The sequence below is a fragment of the Aedes albopictus genome, chromosome 2 (assembly GCF_035046485.1).
Source record: "Aedes albopictus strain Foshan chromosome 2, AalbF5, whole genome shotgun sequence".
Classification (NCBI taxonomy): Eukaryota; Metazoa; Arthropoda; class Insecta; order Diptera; family Culicidae; genus Aedes; species Aedes albopictus.
In genome coordinates this window covers 231,284,402-231,303,915 of record NC_085137.1, presented here as the reverse complement: position 1 = coordinate 231,303,915, position 19,514 = coordinate 231,284,402, and the positions used below count along the sequence as shown (strand labels likewise).

Here is a 19,514-nt window from a genome sequence, read left to right as displayed (position 1 = left end):
GTCAATTTGAGTTCGACAAGCGATAACTATCTTCGACCTGGAGTTGGCCGAAGCAAGTGCTTTAATAGCAGCCTGGCTATCTGAACAGAAGTATATTACTTTGCCCATTACGTGCTGCTGAAGTGCTGATTGCACTCCGCACATAAGAGCAAAGATTTCGGCCTGAATAACGGTGCAGTGTCTGCCAAGTGAATAAGACTGATACAGCCTTAGCTCACGAGAATAAACACCAGCACCTGCTCGACCTTCTAGAAGGGAGCCATCAGTGTAACATACGATGCCGTCTGAAATACTTCTCTCCAGATAACCAGATGTCCACTCTTCCCGGGAAGGGAATTTCGTGGAAAATGTCCTATATGGAAAATTACAAGCAATTGTAAGATCACTTGGAGCAAGGACAACTGTGTCCCAATTCACCAAAAGTGGAAACAACGAGGTGTGTGTTGAACTGCGGTTCACAGGAGTTTCCTCTAGTAAACCGAGTACCCATAGACGGTAAGTGCAAGAAAGTGCTTCTTGTTTGAGATGAATGTGTAGTGGGACAACGTCAAAGAGAACTTCGAGCGCTGCCGTGGGAGTTGAAGAGAACGCTCCAGACATCGCCATTAAGCACATCCTTTGGAGATGGCCTAACTTTGATTGGACCGTTCTCACTTCGCCCTTTTGCCACCACACAAGACATCCATAGGCCAATATTGGCCGAACAACAGTTGTGTAGATCCATTTGATATACTTGGGTTTTAGACCCCAAGTTGTACCAAAGGTTCGCCGGCATTGCCCGAAGGCCATACAAGCTTTCTTGATTCTGAACTCAACATGAGGTGTCCAGGAAAGCTTGGAATCAAGAATGACTCCAACGTACTTTACCTGTTCAGTTACATTGATTTCAGAATCAAAGAGACGTAAAGTTAGAACACCATTACGGTTTCGCTTTTCCGTGAAAAGAACAATAGATGTTTTACTCGGATTTACCGAAAGGCCATATTGGCGACACCAACCCTCAACTACCTGAAGAGCGTTTTGCATCAGGTCGAAAAGGGTGCTGATGCACATACCGACTAACAATGTTAGGTAGTCGTCGGCAAAACCATAAGTAGGAAAACCGCTATTATTGAGTTGCCTCAATAGCGTATCTGCTACGAGATTCCATAAAAGTGGTGATAAGACTCCCCCTTGGGGGCATCCACAAACACTCAATTTCCTAATCGCCGCTTGACGCAATGTCGAGTAGAGATGTCGGTTTTTGAGCATTTGGTGAATCCAATTGGAAATCATTGGAGATATACCATGACCCCGTGCGGCTTCCAATATGGCATCGAAAGGCACGTTGTCAAAGGCACCCTCGATATCTAAGAAAACACCCAAGCAGGATTGCTTTTGAGCGAATGCCTTCTCGATATCGTAAACAACTTTGTGTAAAAGAGTCACAGTGGACTTTCCAGATTGGTAAGCATGTTGGTTCACATGAAGAGGCACATTGGCCAGATAAACATCACGGATGTGATGATCCACAATGCGTTCTAAGCATTTCAGAAGAAAAGAGGTCAAACTGATAGGTCTGAAGCTCTTTGCTTCTTCATACGACGCGCGACCCACTTTCGGAATAAACTTCACAGTAATATCCCGCCAGGATTTGGGAATATACCCTGTAGCAAAACTGCAAACAAGTAGTTGTTTCAAAACATGTTTGAAATGATCAAATCCCTTCTGAAGCAAAATAGGATAAATCCCATCTGCCCCAGGAGATTTGAAAGGAGCAAAGCTATTAAGTGCCCATTCAATCGATTCTAAAGTTATGATACTCCGAGCCGAAGCTAAAGAATCATAACTACAAGAAAAGACATCAGGTTCATCCGAAGATGTAATATCCACACATCCGGGGAAGTGTGTACTGAATAAACATTCTAAAACTTCCTCATCAGAGGAAGTGAAATCACCATTTGGCAAACGAAGTTCGTTCACTTGAAAATCCTTAGATTTTGCAAGGATTTTGTTCAATCGACTGGCTTCACTCAGACTGGAAACATTTGTACAAAGGTTTTTCCAGCCGGATCGTTCAGCAGACCGAAGAGCTTTCTGGTAGGCCTTGCGAGCCGACCTGAAAGCCTCCGATCCAGCCGAACGTCGTCTGTTCCAACTCTTTCTACATTGTTTCCTGAGCTTCGCCAGATCGGAGTTCCACCAAGGGGTTCCTCTTGTGGTCTTCACAGACCGCAGAGGGCAGGCTTCTTCAAAAGCTTCCATGATGAAGGCCGTTGTAGTATCAACGGCATCATCTAAATCACTTGGAGTGTCAATTGATGGTGAGTATCCATGAAATTTGGCTGCAACCAAATCGGTAAAGAGATCCCAGTTGGTTGACCGGGGATTCCTGAAACGCAAAGTTTGCGAAGTAAAATTCACATGTTCAAACAAGATGTAACGATGGTCAGATAAAGATTCTTCATCTGACACATGCCAATTGGTCAGCTCATGACTAATTCTGCTAGAGCAAAGCGTTATGTCTAACACTTCCTCTCTACCAGATACCATGAAAGTTGGGCGGTTGCCTATGTTAAGTAATCCAAGATCTGTACTACTCAAGTATTCCATCTAAGTGTTGATTGTTCAATATTTTGATTTGATTAAAGGTGGCACGGACCGTTACAATAATTGACCATTTTTTTTGGACAGAATAGCAAACTCTTTGCGAAACTCAAAAAGACAAGGATTTGTTTAATGTATTCATACTGCTAGTACAATTGAGTATTGAAAGAAGTGATAACAGAATAAAGATAAAATCTTGCGAAAGCTTCTATCAGACTTGATCTTTCAAGGCATGAGGTATCTTAATGATAACACATAATCAACAATAGAATAAATAAAAGAAAATCGGGTTAAGTACGGTTCCTTTGAATTCCACTAAGAATTTGCATCCTTTGACAGATACGTATTTCGACCTCAACTGTAAGGTCGTCTTCAGTGTCTTGTACTTGACTCGAGTCGAGTCAAGTACAAGACACTGAAGACGGCCTTACAGTTGAGGTCGAAATTCGTACCTGTCAAAGGATGCAAATTCTTAGTGGAATTCAAAGAAACCGTATTTAACCCGATTTTCTTTTATTTACAGATATTCCCCTAACAAGCCCAGGTTAATCATCATCAACAATAGAATGCCACCATAGTGCCCGTTACTGAGCGTGACGGGTTCGATTCCTGGTCAGTCCAAGATCTTTTCGTAAAGGAAACCTTTTTTACTTTCTTGTGAATAGAGTATCTGCGTGCCTATCACTTACTTAGCTTACCTTACCAGTCAGGCTAAGGCCTGAGTGTCCTCTGCTTTACATAGTAGCTGTCTCCATTCTACTCGGTTCATGGCTTTGTGTCTCCAGTTCCGCACTCTGCGAAGGGACCCATCTAGCTCGCTGCGCACCACGTCTTCTTGGACCGGTCGGATGATTCTCTAGAACCATTTTAGTCGGGTTGCTATCCGACATCCTGATGACGTGACCCGCCTACCGCAGCCTCCCGGTTTTCGCGTTGTGGTCGATGGTTGGTTTTCTCAGCAGCTGATACAGCTCGTGGTTCATTCGCCTTCTCTAAGCAACATTTCCAAGCACGATTTCCTGCCACAATGCGCCTCTGAGTTTATCTGTTGGTGTCGTTGTCGGCGGTCACCAGTTCGCAGCAGTACACGAATTTTTCAATCGCCTCGATTTCATCACCGTCGATCTAAGTTCAGGGTGGTGGGCGCGGTGATTCCTTCATGGAGCCCTTCGCCATCATGTACTTTGTCTTCGACACATTAATGACAAATTCGATTCGCCTGGCTTCACTCTTTAGCACGAAAGACCATCACCTTGCCGTAGCCCTCTGCGAGATTTGAAGGGACTCCCTGATACGCGAACTACGCACATCACTCGGACCAATCGTATCAGTTTATCCGGGAATCCGTATTCGTGCATAATCTGCCATAGCTGTTCTCGATCGATTGTATCGAACGCCGATTTGAAGTCGATGAACAATTGATGTGTGGGCAAGTGCAATCTGACTTATTGGACTACCTTCCTTTTACTTACCTTGGACTCACCGTATTGCACACAGCAAAAAAATATGAAAATTAAACAGCACGTAAATTGAAGATCAACTGAAATTTGCGACAGAAAAATGTAAATCGCCAACATTCAACGTCAGCAGTCCGCTGCTGGTCAGACGGCTTGTTTGCAGATTTTAAAGCATATTCGCTTTAAATTTACATGCATCTGCTATAAACCATGCCAGCCACTCTCCGTCGTCAGATAAAGAACGGCTGCTCGCAGCTGTGGCGGTTTCCCCGTTGTCTCTCGCAGTACTCTTTGTAGCAGTCGGAGCAAGTCGGGAATGCGTGCATTATGGTAGAAGCAGTTTAACTTTGACTGTCTGCTAATCAACAAGCTGAGATATCCGAGAGAGCTCGGGCGTGTTACTCACACTCCAAGGATCTGAGTTCAATTCTCGTTTGGATTTCAATTTTTCTTTATATTTTCAAACAGATCACACAAAAATTTTCATCATATATGACGGGGTCCTTTTGTTACATTCGATCCGTCATAATTTTACAGGTTTTTTTCGAACTGTGCAGCCTATATCGAGAATAGCTAGCCAGATATTCCTGTAGTAGGCCGTGGTGTGTTTATTAAGTCAGAAGTCAGAGTTATGTCAGACAGTGCAAGTCTGAACCACGGCATAAAGATCACAAGGCAGGCTAGTAACCTATGTAAACATCAATTTTGGGATGTAAACAGGTGACGTCGTTCCTATCGTTTTACGTTAATCAAATTGGTAAAGGTCCCATTAGACATGACAAATGTTTGGCCAAACAAGCCCAACAAATGGCCAACACAACGTAAATCATGGCAACCTCGGATGAATGTCGAATTACAATGGCAAATATTTGTCATTGTGACAAACAGTCTAATGGCCCCTTAAGGAGTACTAGATCATTATGTTCACGCCTATGAGCGTTTTGAATTACGTCATCAAAAAACTGTCAGATTTCCGGAAGGTACCACCTTATAAATATTGTACACCGTGGTCTGAACCGCACGCATTTTAATTACTCTCCCTACTATTCAGAAGTGAGACCCCGTATTTGGACTATGGAAGCCGAATTGAAGTTATTTGTTACCCAACGTTGCAGAAGTGATTACAAGGAACTTGGCTATAAGAAGAATCATTTAAGGACAAACGTCTTAAAATCCCGGTTCGACAGTGCATCAAAACTTTAGACGCACAAACCTCAAGAAGCAAGCTTCAAACAACAATGCATTTTATTATTCTATTCTTGCTCACTTGTAATAAGCTTAAAATAAGAAGCTCAGGTGCGCTGGTTTTGTTTACGAAGAGATTTGTGCCCTCAAAATCGTGAGTAGGTGCCAAAGTCGGCCATTGTGGCGGCCATATTGGGATTCTAACAAGTCTGTCCTTAAGCACCCGAAGATGAGGAAGAGATAATTGGCTGTCCAGGGTGAAGCCGCATTACAACTCGGAGTCTAAGTCACCGAGTTGGAGTTCGAAGGAAGACGACGCTGGAGTGAAGAGTCACATCGAGGACGATGTGTTATGTCAGAATGGCCGAGCTGTAGTAGGCCGTGGTGTGTTTATTAAGTGAGTTAAGTTAAGTGAGTTAAGTGAGAATAAAGACAGTTCAAGTCTGAACCGCTCGCATTTCTATAGTTTAGCATAGAAATTTAACCTCAATTTTCTCCCCAAGAGAGAAGAGAACGACAACGAACGGGAATCAAAACATATCACCGGAAACTGTCAATATTCGTGTGGGAGAGAAGAGGACAGGAAGAACGTGAGTGAACCTAACGTTCATTCGTGACGTCATCGTGTAAAATTCAATTACTCTCCCTACATTCCCAAACAACATTCATTGATTCTTCACGGTTGTTCTCTAGTAGGTACGTCAATCACGGAGTAGCATATTTTTGCTCATGCTTATGTTTACAATTTGTTCATAGAATTTGCCAAAGTGTTGAATGTTTGCGTCATGGGAATCTCAAAGCTGTTACTTTCTCGCCAACATTGTTGAAGATTTAACAGTATTGATATATTTTCTTGGCTGATCTAAATATCCCTCGGAGATTGTGTTTATATAAACAATTATTGTCGTGGGAATGGATATATTTACTTGCAGTCTAGTTGACATACAAGTTCCACGAACTCAAATTCACAGACTTGCCAAAGCGTGAATCAATTCTTTTATAGACTTAGACACACGGACTACAATTAGCTACGTCTAAATGTTTGTCCACGCCATGGTGATGGCTTGTGTCACCCCGTTTGCCACTAAGTCGAACATGTGTTTACGATTTGTTGAAAAGTTTGCAGCAAAGCGCACGCAATTCTCCAATCGGACTGTCTGCTATACACTCGTCTATGGATGGGCGCATAATGGAATGGATGATTTATTTATATTTAGATTGGAACTAAATTATGTGTACATGAGTATTACCGATGTTTATTTGCTTTTTACCGTTGGTGATAAATTCGGATTAAAGTTGCCGGCCGGCAACACGGCCAAGAGAGGGCACTCATCGCAGGCGAGTGGGCCCAGGCCGATTCCTGGCCGCCGTACACGCTGATGCTCTCGCACAAAATTGCACTAATAGAGTGGCCGCGGCCAACCAACATGAATAAACATGAAGTGTGGATTGATCTTGTGTGCGCTATGTAAAGTTTGTTGCATTTCAGTTGACTCGGGAAAACTTTTGCGCCCGCCGACTGAACGGCTGCATTTGCGTTCGCCCGTGCTTCATCGGAATGTTTCAATAATATTGATAAATATTTATGACAATTATATTCCAATTCCATTTCGAGCGCTCTTGAGCTGGAATGCACAATCAAGGTGGCACCAACAGGGGGCTGCACAAACGAAAAGGATAACATATAGGGACAATAGCAAAACATGTTTATGAAAGATAATTTATAAAAACAGGAATAGGTTATGCGGTTATGAAACACCGCAGATATGAGTTCATTTTTTTTCGATTTGAACATGTTGTCATCACATTCAGCATCCGTTAGCTGACCCCTCGTTTGTCATGCTCTTACATCGCCACTTTCAATTATCTTCAACGGATTACAGAAGCGTGTGATAATTGAATAATAACAAAATGTTAATTTTATACAACGAGAAGAAAAACAATCGCATTGTGCCATTTTCCTCGTCGAGGTCGAGACCAATGAGTTGGGTGTCCTTTACAGTGGCGGACAACCAAACCATACATACCTGTTCGCGCTAACGTTACTTTATCTAACTTTTACCAAATGTCCAACTTTTCATAACGTAATTACGGGGGTCTCCAGTTAGCCTTGTGGATAAAGTTTTGGATCACCAATCCGGAGACGGCGGGTTCAATTCCCGTTCTGATTGGGAACTTTTCTTGACTTCCTAGACATAGTGTATCATTGTCGTTGCCTCACAATATACAAATTCATGCAATGGCAAGCAAAGAAACCCCTTTAATTACAAAATGTGGAAAAACTCAGAGAACACTGAGTTGAAGATAAGGCAAGCCAAGTTTCAGTGGGAACGTACAGCCACAAAGAAGAAGAAGAAGAGCGTAATTACAAAATAGTTATTTATGCAACAAGTTGAAAAATGATGATTTTTTCGGCACGAGTCGTACATTTATCCAACGAGGCTTGCCGAGTTGGATAAATACGACGAGTGCAGAAAAAATCGAGTTTTGCAACGAGTTGCATACAACATTTTTTGTAATTACGAAAAATACCTATCTAGTATAATATATTCTCGCAACACAATCATGTATCAGGAGGAACCACGTGCGAGCATCCATGCTCATCAGTGTAGTTTTTTTATTCGATCAGGTAGGCTATGGTGCTTTTTTATCGAGCTCCCGTTGTCAAACAGTTGTTTGTTGGCAAAGGCAGAAGTCGCAAAAGTACCTCCACCAGCTTCTTTCCCACCCGTACTGCCATCGGAATCAGAATAAAAGTCGTCTAGATTCATATTCCTGCTGAAGAGTGGATGTAAAATCACCAGCTGAATCTACGGATAACACGAAATTCAGTGCAAAGTGTGTGCTGGCAAAAGTGCCGAAAAGTGCTACTTTTCGACACCTTTAAGAGTGCCGAAAAGTAGTACTTTTCGGCACACTTGCATCAGAAGAGAAAAGTAGGCCTTTTCATGACACTTCAACCAACTGAAAAGTGAAGTTTTTCAGAACGTAATTACAAAAATATCTATTTGCAACTTGTTGCAAAAATAACATAAGTATTTTTTTTTTACCGTTACTGTTTATTAACCCTCTGGTTCACTCAACTTCACTACACAGTACAGTTACCCAGACCAAACTCGTAATCATTTTCCAATCATCGTCTGGCGAGCTAATCCACTGCTAATCCAGCAAGACCTAATTAAGTTACACAACTTCAAAACAGACCCGTCTGGATCGACATTTAAATATAGTTTTTTTAATCAAACCTTTCTATCGCCTCCACTGCCCTGCTAAAATGAACCCGCCACTATGCGTCACACCCCATTGAAATCTGGAAAAGCCGTATCAACAACAAAGAACCTGCTTTTCCCCCTTCTCGATACAACTTCGCGTAGTCAGGGACGAAAAATAGCATCAAAAGACACTCTTGTGTGCGATGATGACGACGACGTCGAGAATAAATGAAAAAGGTATTAACACTTTGCGCCGCATTTGCATACAACCACTCACTCGGACTTCTCGTCCTCCTCAGTCGACAAAATGCCCCTTCGAAAAACCATGGATGGCAGCGAGGTCGGGAGTGATGCAATTTTCCCCTTTCCCGAAGCGCACTCATCATCCAGCGGCAGTGGATGATGATGGCCTGGCCAGGCCATAGTCACCCATCACCATGTAGAGATCTACCTACTTGTGAAAAAAGGCACACACTTCAGCGTTGGTGAGGATTTTCAGGCCGACCGCCTGGGCATACAAATTACGGGTTTATATTTAAATCCTTTAGGAAAATAAACAGTCCGAATGACCCCGCCGGAAAAATCCCTTCGGGGTGATGTTTACCCTTTCCTATAAGTTGTTCTTCTTTTCGTCTTTTTTGATGAGTGTCGTATTTGCGTGGCCTAGAGGTTCGAGCATTGACGAAGGTTGCAACAGTGTTCAAATTTGAAGTGGTCAAAGCAGGAGGAACATGGTGTTCTACATTTTTGTGCAGAGCAGGAATTGTCTATATGCCTCTTCTTTCATCAAAGAATTCCATTATGGGACGTGATATGATACATTTCAATCTGCTTTAAAATGTCCCAGATATCGCGAACGGACGATTACTAGATTTGTTCTATTTGCTCTATCGCGATCAATTTCTCGTTTGTCACCGGGACAACCTGGCTGTGGTCGGTTTGACCATAGGAAACAGGAACCCATGGTAGTATGTCGTGGCGCGGGCTCAAGGTTTCTAAGATATTCTGTAGCATCTAGTAAATGCCCAGAGGGAGCGTACTGGTGGTGCTGACGTGCCCATGACTACCCTGAAGGCATCACACCAGCACTCGTGTTGGCTGCCTGGCAGAGATAATCGAAGTACGTCAGCTTTCGCGCCTTATTACCTTTGTTCAGTCACAACGATCAGGGTCGAACGAGGCCTACTGAGTGTTTAAGTAGGCCTCGTTCTACCCTGATCGTTGTGAGCTCTATGCATCCTCCAGTATGCTGATCAGCGCCCATTCCAGGGTAGAGATCGTCTTGGCATTGCGGCGTCGCACGCATAGCTTAGGGTTCCAACTGGATCGTCGTTGGCCGGATTGTCAATGTTAGCCTCCGTGAGCAATCGCTCCACAAATGCCTGCTTGTCGAAGCGTCAGCCAACGCCGATGGCTATCGTTGACACTTGGCCGTAGCCATCTTCCTCCGTGTTCAACCGTGTACCGAATCACCAGATGGTCACTGTGCGTGTACCCATCATCGACACTACAGTCTGAGTTAGGTTCAGACACGAACTCCAAAAGGTTACATAACATTTCTACTGTAGGTATTTTTGACGTCTACGTTCGCAGAACTCACGTTTACCCTGGCCATAGCTTCGAGTAGAGCCTAGATTTTTTGCGTCTCCACCGATGACCACGACACTCAATCCCAATAGTGCGCTTGATAGCAAATCTAGTATGTACGAGAACTGGTATATCGGCCCCATGGGGGACATAAGAACTACACCCCATTGATCTTCGCTATTGCGAAGCCCTGGAAATTATTTCTTGAATCGGAAATCGATCGGTTGTAGAGATTGCCGCTCTTGGCCTTGTCCGCTACCCAGTTCCTGTTATCGGGAAGGATACGGTATCGGTCCGCTAGTAGGACGATGTCTGTTCTTGACTCCTAGACTGACTGCCATAGCAACTGTTGTGTGGCTTGACAGTGGTTCAGGTTTAGCTGTGTAACCTGTGTTTGACCTCCGCGCGTGCCTGGACAGGCCTGCCCGTCATGTGACCTTTATTTGCCGTGCAAACTAGACATTTTAGTGCCGAGTTGCACCTCCTGGTGATGTGGCCTTCCACTCCGCACTTCCTGCAGAGTTTGCTCCAGTCTTTGAATCCATACTCAAAGCACTTGAAGCACGCTTCAAGCGGCTCGTAGATGCTGATCGGGTACACTGACCAGTCAACTCTTATCTTGTCGACTGCAGTTGCCGTGTTCATCTCGAGAAGGATTGATGTACATGGTGGGTGCATCTACCTCTCACTGCTCCTCTGCGACGGTGATCTCGTCCTGATTTTTACATTGACGATTCGCCTCCGTCGTCCGAGTACTTCTTGATCTAATTAGTGCCTTGTAGAAGATGCTCTCTTTGGCCTTCAGCACTAGCATCATCTCTCCGGTTCTGGTGCGCCGGATGTTTTTTACAAGCTGTCCGTTCGTGTGGACCGCTCTTAAGTGCTCGTACTCGCGTAGATCGTGCTCCTCTCTTCTGTCAGAAGGTCGTAAATACTTCTCCTTGGCCAGTGCCATCAACTTGCTGAGCTTCAGCAGTCCTTGTGACTTCAATCCTTGCAGATGTTGTTACACCCGGTCGTGTAGCCGATCAGCTAGGCAACTACCAACATCTTTGGTTGCACACTCCCGATGCGGTTCAGCGCCCGTGTGAGGTCTGCGTCAGTCATCTGCGCGTCTTCAGCTGGCGCTGTACTGCCTCGTGTTCCTCCTGCTACTTGCTCGCTGGGGATAATCTAGCGCCACTCTCCCCCTCGTAGTGACGATCTCGCCAATCCGCCTCTCGCGAACATGTAAACCGTCGCACCCTCTGCCACACCGCCTTCGCTCATTCGTTGGATTGTTATATTAGTATTCATAGCTATTGGGTCCCCTTAGAGCCGCTATTCCTCACCGCTAATAAGCCTGATGGTTATCTATGCATGCAGGGCGGCCAGCAGGGAGAGTTGGCACATGCTCTTATGGGGACTGAGCTCAGAGCCGCATCAGTGCTAATAATGAGTGTTCATCTGAACCTACTTCCACCCTGTTAGTTTCCTAAGCTGGAACGATCTTCAAGGCTCCGCTACGGACGAAAGACAGCGCCGACGATAGCTCATCCGTCGTTTCAGGTCAAGTCCACACTGGTGTTGGTGTTCGCTCCCACCTGGTCCCCTAAAGGGTGTTTAACTGTGGCTGCCTGTCGAACCTTTTCGCAGACGGATTTATGCTCTTGATGCATCTACCTCGTACTGTTGCTTAATAGCAGCTGCGAACTCCTCGGCGTCGGTGATCTTGTCCAGGTTTTAACACTGGAGAGCCGTCTCCGCCGTCAGAGCTATCACCTGAATCTCTGTATGTAGTAGGTGCTCTTTAACTGCCTCTTTTTTCAGCTCCAGCATCTTCTCTCCCGCACCGAAGGTGGCGCGGTAACAGATCTAGGAGTACGTGCGCAGGACGAAAGACCTCCAAGAGATTGAAGATGAGGTTAGCCGATTGAAAAACAACAAAGCCGCTGGAGCAGATCAATTACCAAGCGAGTTCCCAGACAACCAATTTGCACGTATAATGAAGTTTATGTTCATGTTATACGTACTTTTATGCGTTAAAGTTACATCGCATAAGATGCAGCAAAAGTGCCTTATGCGTACAAAAGTGGAGGCGCTATACGTGCATTGACGGAACAGTAATAACGCTATATGACGCTATACGACGTAATTCAGCATCTTATGCGACTTAATAATATTAAAAAAAAAATCATTCTTGTCAGCTCGATATCGAACTAATAACCTGTGGATAGTCGAGCCGCACTTCACACACAACACCAAACGCTACTTATGAAACAAGCTGATTAATTATTATGATATTCTAACTCACCTCAGTGTTTGTTGGAATGCACTTGGTTCACTTGCGGTGTACGTGGATGGTAGGCAGAAACGACGAAGCACCAATTCTCGCACAGTTTTCACTGCCCCTCTAGCCAGAGAGGGGCACCTCCCATTGTTGATTATCAGGCCAACAAAACATTCATTTTTTGGTAGCTTTTTGGCACTGCATCCACAGTCCAACAGAAACTCTTTAATTGTTATCACATATCAAATCGCATTATGTCAACATAAACGCTTCTAGCTTATGCGAGTTTGTATGAACACTTTAACGAGTTCATTTGTAATTTTATGGGATTTCATCCATACATCAATGTGAGGTAAACTGACACAACAAGAAAAGTACCAAGCGAAGTCGTATAATCATCGCAGTACGCAATTATGCGAATTCATTTAACAGTTTGCGAGTTTGATCGCACGCTTTTGCGAATAAGTAAAGTTCATCGCAAAAAACATCAGAATATCATCTACTACGATGTACTCATACCTTATAAAAGTTGATTTGTATTCTTATATGACTTTACCTGATACATCGTAATAAATTCGAAAAACAACATCATATGCGATGAAAATTGTCAGTTAGCCGTACATATATGCGATAGTGGCTTAAAATAAAACTTAATACGATGTACAGCGTGGTTTCTTATACGACTCTGGGTTATTAAAACACGGTGGAAAAGCACTCGTGGGAGCACTACATTGGGTCATTACCAAGATTTGGGAGGAGGAAGTATTACCGGAGGAGTGGATGGAAGGTATCGTGTGTCCCATCTACAAAAAGGACGACAAGTTGGATTGCGGGAACTATCGCGCGATTACACTACTGAGCGCTGCCTACAAGGTACTCTCTCAAATTTTATTCCGCCGTCTATCACCGATTACAAGAGAGTTCGTGGGACAATATTAGGCTGGATTCATGGGTGAACGCGCTACAACGGACCAGATGTTCGCCATTCGCCAGGTGTTGCAGAAATGCCGCGAATACAACGTGCCCACACATCATTGTTCATCGATTTTAAAACGGCGCATAATACAATCGGTCGAGACCAGCTATGGCTGATTATGCACGAATACGGATTCCCGGATAAACTGATAGGACTGATCAAGGCGACGATGGATCGAGTGATGTGCGTAGTTCGAGTATCAGTGACACTCTCGAGTCCCTTCGAATCTCGAAAAGGGTGGCGGCAAGGGAATGGTCTTTCGTGTTTGCTGTTCAAAATTACTTTAGAGGGTGTAATAAGAAGAGCGGAGATAAACATGAGAGGAACGATTTTCACGAAGTCCATTCAGCTGCTTGGTTTCGATGGTGATATTGATATTATACCTCGCAAATTTGAGACGATGGTGGAGACGTAAATTCGACTACAGAACGAAGACAGGTGGATCGAATTAGTCATTGATGTGTCGAAGACAAAGTACATGATGTCAAAGGGCTATAGGAAGGAATTACCACGCCCGCCACCCCGAATTGACCGCCGATAACGACAACAGGAAAGAAATTCAGAGACGTATTGCGACAGGAAATCGAGCTTTGAACTTTGAACTCCGCAGAACTCTACGATCGATCAAAGTTCACCGTCACACGAAGTTAACCCTCGAGCGATTGCGCTGTTGTATTTCGCACAACACGTTGAAACAATTTCGCTTTTTGTATTCAGAATTAGCATAGTGCTGACGGAGGTGCTCAACCGTGCGAGTTACGGAAGGTTAACTATCTACAAAACGCTGATTAGACCGGTAGTCCTCTATGGACACAAAACATGGAGTGTACGTACAGAGGACTAACGCGCCCTTGGAGTTTACGAACGGAAGGTGTTGCGTACCATCTACGGCAGAGTGCAGATGGAAGACGGCACTTCTTCTTCTGTATGGCTCTACGTTCCCACTGGAACTTGGCCTGCCTCTTTTCAACTTAGTGTACTTGGAGGGGTACTTAGGGACTTGGAGAAGGTAAATGAACCACGAGCTGCATCAGCTGCTGAGAGAACCAACCATCGTTCACATCGTGAAAATCGGTAAGCTACGGTGGATCACGTCATCAGGATGTCGGATAGCAACTCGAATAAAATGTTTCTCGAGAACCATCCGACCGGTACAAGAAAATGGTGCGAGGTAGGTGGGTCGATCAAGTGAAGGTTCAAGATTCAAGAGTGTTCATCATCCAATGAGGCCAACTAAGTCATACTCCTACAAGTATTCCTCTAATTTGGTGTTTTGTGACATTGCAACTTTATTTCAACCTTTTATCTCCTTATTGACTAGTATTCAAAAAAATATAAGATCATAAGCACTTGTATACTGAACGGTAATGTTGGTCGTAAGCAGTCTCCTCGCTGGCTCTTTGAGTCACTGCAGCTGAATTATAGGCGGTCAGTCTAGCTCAGGACAAGTTTAATTTTAGTGTCAGCTTTTCAAATAATTAGGTTTTGTTTGAAGAAACAACAGGGCAATCAAATTCAAAATTCATTTTTCTAATCTCACTGAGAAGTGAGCATATGTGTCGAACGAACGAACCTGCACGCAAACACCCTTTTGCCCCCGGAGGCAGAACAATCATAACAACTTTGACAGGATTAAAAACTTCCTTCCACGCTACCAACTTTCCGAATATCTGTCCATCAAGTTCCCGTGAACAGCCAAAAGCATGGCAACCCGATCGCCCCCGGGTTGATTCGCTTGTTTACTTGTGTCATATGTTAATTTTTCACGACTGATTATGTTGTTTGGCATTCCACTTGTTCCACTTGATTACGGCTGACAGTGTCACCGTCGTCGTCGATGCTAAGTAAGTAGCAGGCAGCCAGCAGCATCCAGTGCTAGCGGGAAATTTGCCAATCTGGTCGGAGAGGGGAAACTCGGCGCGCGATAGAAATGAATTGTATAGAGATCATTTTCAGCTCACCCTCCCTGATGTACTCGGCTAGATTGGATGTGATGTGCGGCGCTTCTGGATGTGGACAAGTCCGAGACAGGGCCATGTAATTTCAAAAACGCGCAATCACAATGTCCTCTGATGGCGTTGCTGTCAAGTATCAACTGTCAGTACTTGTAAGTGTCACAGTCTGTGCAATGAAAGCTAAACATAGATGGTGAGATGAATCGAAAATTGATACACGAGACGTGAAATATGTCGATTGTAATTTGGATCTGGTTGGGATGTGTTTGGTTTTGAAGTTGTTGGAATAGTTCAGTACTTGTATGATTAGTGTTATATGAGCATTTATCACGAATGAGATGCCAAACTATGAAGCATTGAATTTAAAAGCTGATGAGACATTTAATCTTGAAACCTAACATGTCTAATTCGATTCCTCCTTCTCTTTTATCTCTTTTCAGTTACACAGTATCACTAGGTTTGCTAGATACAATAGTTAGGAAATTCATCAAAATCCGAGAATCGGTCGAGGCTCAACAAAGTTTGGTGCTATCTCTGCTGGCTTCGCTGGGGCTATTGACGAAGCTGGCAGAGCTATGTCCAAAAGGTATGTCGTATCATGCATCTATGTTCTAGCAATTCGCATTAACAATCTTCTTCTAACTCCGTGCAACTCATTTCAGGTCCAGACATTACGAAGTTCCTGGCGACGGTAAAATCGACGGAACTGTTCGGATCGGTCTCCCTGCTGTATGCAGCTATCGTTCCCATTGGTAAGCCACAATTTTCCTAACCAACACCGTCCGTTCGTCTCGAAAACTTTGTCTTGTTTGGCTCGGAACAACACACGGTCCAAAACGGCATTGTTTTGCTTTTCTTCATCATCCGTGGGTCTGATGGACCGCGTGGACCCAAGATCAAGTTTATATTTACTGCCGAAGTGTTTGCTCTCCCAAAGTTTGCTCTGCTCTGCTTTTATTTGGATAATCCGTTGACTTTCCGCACGGTACCGGGGCGTAAACATACACGGGTTGAGCTAAAAAAAGTACCGAGCATGGTAGGGTTTAATTCTGGACGTTTTGCGCATTTAGTTTAGAACCCATTTTCAATAAACGTACAGTCTCCCTATGAACTAGTGTTCCTCCAAAGATGTATTGCGAGATTACTTCACTTCCATTGTCAGAATTTCCTCAGAGGTTTTCACCAGAATTCTTCTTGGGATTCTTACGTTATCCTCCGAGTAGAAAATGGCTTGTTGTCACGATGAATGTTGAGTTCGAACCCCAAATATTAATCTGTTGTTCAAGACTCATTCTTCTTTTCCAGAAGTTCACCGAAAATTTCTTCAAAGATTACACTTATTATGATTCAATTTTTCAAGTTATCAAATTCAAAGTTCAAGTTATCAAATAATTATATGAATTGCTTTTATGCAATTCAGTATCATAATTTCTATTTTATATTACTCATTTAAAAATCATAATGGCCAACTTTTCCGAACTGGTTCATTATGCAACTGAAATGAGTTGCATAATGAAAAATAGTTGCATAATGTTCATAATGCAACTCATTTGAGTTGCATTATGAACATTATGCAACTCAAATGAGTTGTATAATAAAAACAAAAACATTGCATTAAATTTTGTATGAAACTCGTTGCAAAACTCGATTTTTTCAGCAATCTTTGTATTTATTCAACTCGACAAGCCTCGTTGGATAAATGTACGAGTCGTGCTTAAAAAATCAATTTTTGCAACTCGTTATATAAATAAGGCAGCATCCATTAATTGCGTAACGCTAAAATCGAGATTTTTGGACCCCCCTCCCCCCTCCGTAACGTTATTTTGTATGAAAATCGTAAAATTTTTGTATGGGCCGTAACGCTCGGGCATATTCGCCTCCTCCCCTAGAGCGTTACGTAATTTGTGGACGGCGCCTAATTATTACAATGATTCCACCAAGAAGCCAGGTAGGAATTCCATGAGGAATTCTTTTATGAATTTTACCGGCTCTCAGATGTTTCATATGTTTACATAACATTTTAAATCTTTTGTTTTTTTTTTAATGTTCAAGAGATAAAGAAGTATTGAGTAAAGTCACTCCCTTCGAGAATATGTCATTACGCCTTACAGATTTTCAATGCACCATGCTTGTCGCGCATATGTGTGCCCCTTTGAGCAAATCCATGTGCGACGGAAGGCGCTGAAATCGGAACGTGAGAATTACTCGATTTCGGTAATTCCAATAAGTTTTATATGTGCTTTTCTCATCCTTTCCACGTGTTTTGAATATGCGGGTTGTTTCATTCTTCTAGGCGCAGGCGGACACAAACCTTCGGGCAGTTGACCAGCCGGCCGCAAGCAGATCAGAAAAAGGCCTACAAACGAAGCCGCTGCTGATTGGCCACCATCGCTCAATCTTCGGGGGCGCGCAGTAGCACCTTTTTCCTCCGGGGTCTTTGCCGGTTCATCCGCCCACCACCACCGCACCCCGATCGCTAGCCCGTTACGAAACTTCTCGGTACCGCTCGGTAACTAACGGAAATGGGATAATTTAATTAAAATTATTACGCTTTTATCAGCTGCCGGCCGGATTTCTTTTGAGTTTCGGCCCCTTGGACCCGCGGGTACCGTAGATCCGCCCTCCGCCCCCACCACCCGAAGATAATTTGAATAATTGGGTGTGTTTTACCCGCCGTTCCTCTGCGGAGCGCGCAATTTAACAATCGCGTTGAGTATAACCCTTGCGTTGTTTGGACTTAGCGCGTTATAACAGCAATTTTTCACATTGTTTTATGTGATTACTTTCGGCTTTCGGCTAGATATAATAAAGCAAACGATCCGCCGCGCCGCCACCACCAGACCAGCGCCACCACTACTAACGTCTTGGACCAACCGACCGACCGACGCAGGTTTCATTTTCTTGCTTTTTTTCTCTCCCCCAGGTGAATGCATTCCACCAAGAACGATTTCGCTGGCGGCAGCTACCTTTAATCTTCTGGTAACGTTGGCCAATCTGGACATTGTGACGTTTCAGGTAAGATATTGTTTGGTTATGTTTGTTCCTTAAGCTTATTATTTATGGGAGTGTGACGGGTTTGCTTATATCGCCTTTGGAGCCGGTTGAAAATGTGGCAGATTGTTTTATGGGAAGTCGAGAACTAGAAATGTCATTCATACCAGCCAAAAAGGTGTGAAATTATATGATTGTCCATAAATCACTGCTAGCTACAAGTTCATAGTTTATGAATGAAATTTCAAGGTAATAACCTATAATGGTCAGTGATGATAGTTTTTTATTTCAATACGTACATTTGTTCGCAATATATCACATTTAAGATATCAACAATAGAACGCCACAAAACTCGGTTTGCAGCTGCTGCACTCCATCTTAGAGCACGCCCAATGTTTGCCAGATAACGTTCCACCTGGTCCATCCATATTGTCCGATGTGCTCCTAGCCTTTTTGTATCAAACCGGATCTGTGGCGAACACCTATTTTGCATAGTTTGTTGTTGTCTAGTATTCTCGCCCTTCCCATTGTATCCTTTCGGCTTTGACCATCTTATGGATACTGGCTTCACCGTGGAGGGCAGCGAGGTTTTGATTGATCCTTCTCCGCAACTTACCATTCTCCTGCATACCGTCGAAGATCGCCCCTAGCACGTGTCCCTAGAAAACTGCGAGTGCTTGCAGGTCCTCCTCGAGCATCGTCCGTGTCTTCTGTCCGTATAAGACCACCGGTCTTATTAGCATCTTGTGCATGGTACATTTGGTGTTGGGGTGAATCTTTTTTGACCGCAGTTTTTTCTGGAGCCCGCAGCAGGCACGTCTTCCACTGATGATGCGCCTTGGTATTTCACGGCTCATGTTACTGTCAGCCGTTAGCAAGGAATTGAGGTAGACTAATTCTTCTACCACCTCGAAGCTTCCCCGTCTATCGTAACAACATTGCTGCCAAGTCTTGACCTGTCTCGCTCAGTCCCACCTACCAGCATGTACTTTGTTTTAGCCGCATTCACCATCAGTTCGATCTTAGCTGCTTCATGTTTCAGGTGGGTGCACAGTTCTGCCTCCGTTCCAAATGTTCTAGCAATAATATCCATGTCATCCGCAAAACAGATAAATTGGCCGGATTTCGTGAATTTTGTACCCCGGCTGTTGAGCCTGACTCGCCTCGCATAACACTTTCCTGGGCGATGTTAAATAGTAGGCAGGAAATTCCATCACCTTGTCGTAGTCCCCGTCGAGAGTCGAATGAACTGGATAGTTCACCCGAAATCCTTACGCTGTTCTGCACACCGTCCAT

General features: G+C 43.9%; 1 protein-coding gene across 1 annotated transcript in view; it reads left to right on the top strand.

Annotated features, from left to right (window-relative positions):
• LOC109412362 (S phase cyclin A-associated protein in the endoplasmic reticulum) overlaps positions 1-19,514 on the top strand; it is a 182,144-nt gene that overhangs the window by 127,257 nt on the left and 35,373 nt on the right. The window contains exons 10-12 of the mRNA XM_062851325.1: positions 15,668-15,813; positions 15,890-15,979; positions 18,151-18,242. Of these exons, the coding sequence (XP_062707309.1) occupies positions 15,668-15,813; positions 15,890-15,979; positions 18,151-18,242 (328 nt within the window). The remainder of the gene's footprint in view (positions 1-15,667; positions 15,814-15,889; positions 15,980-18,150; positions 18,243-19,514) is intronic.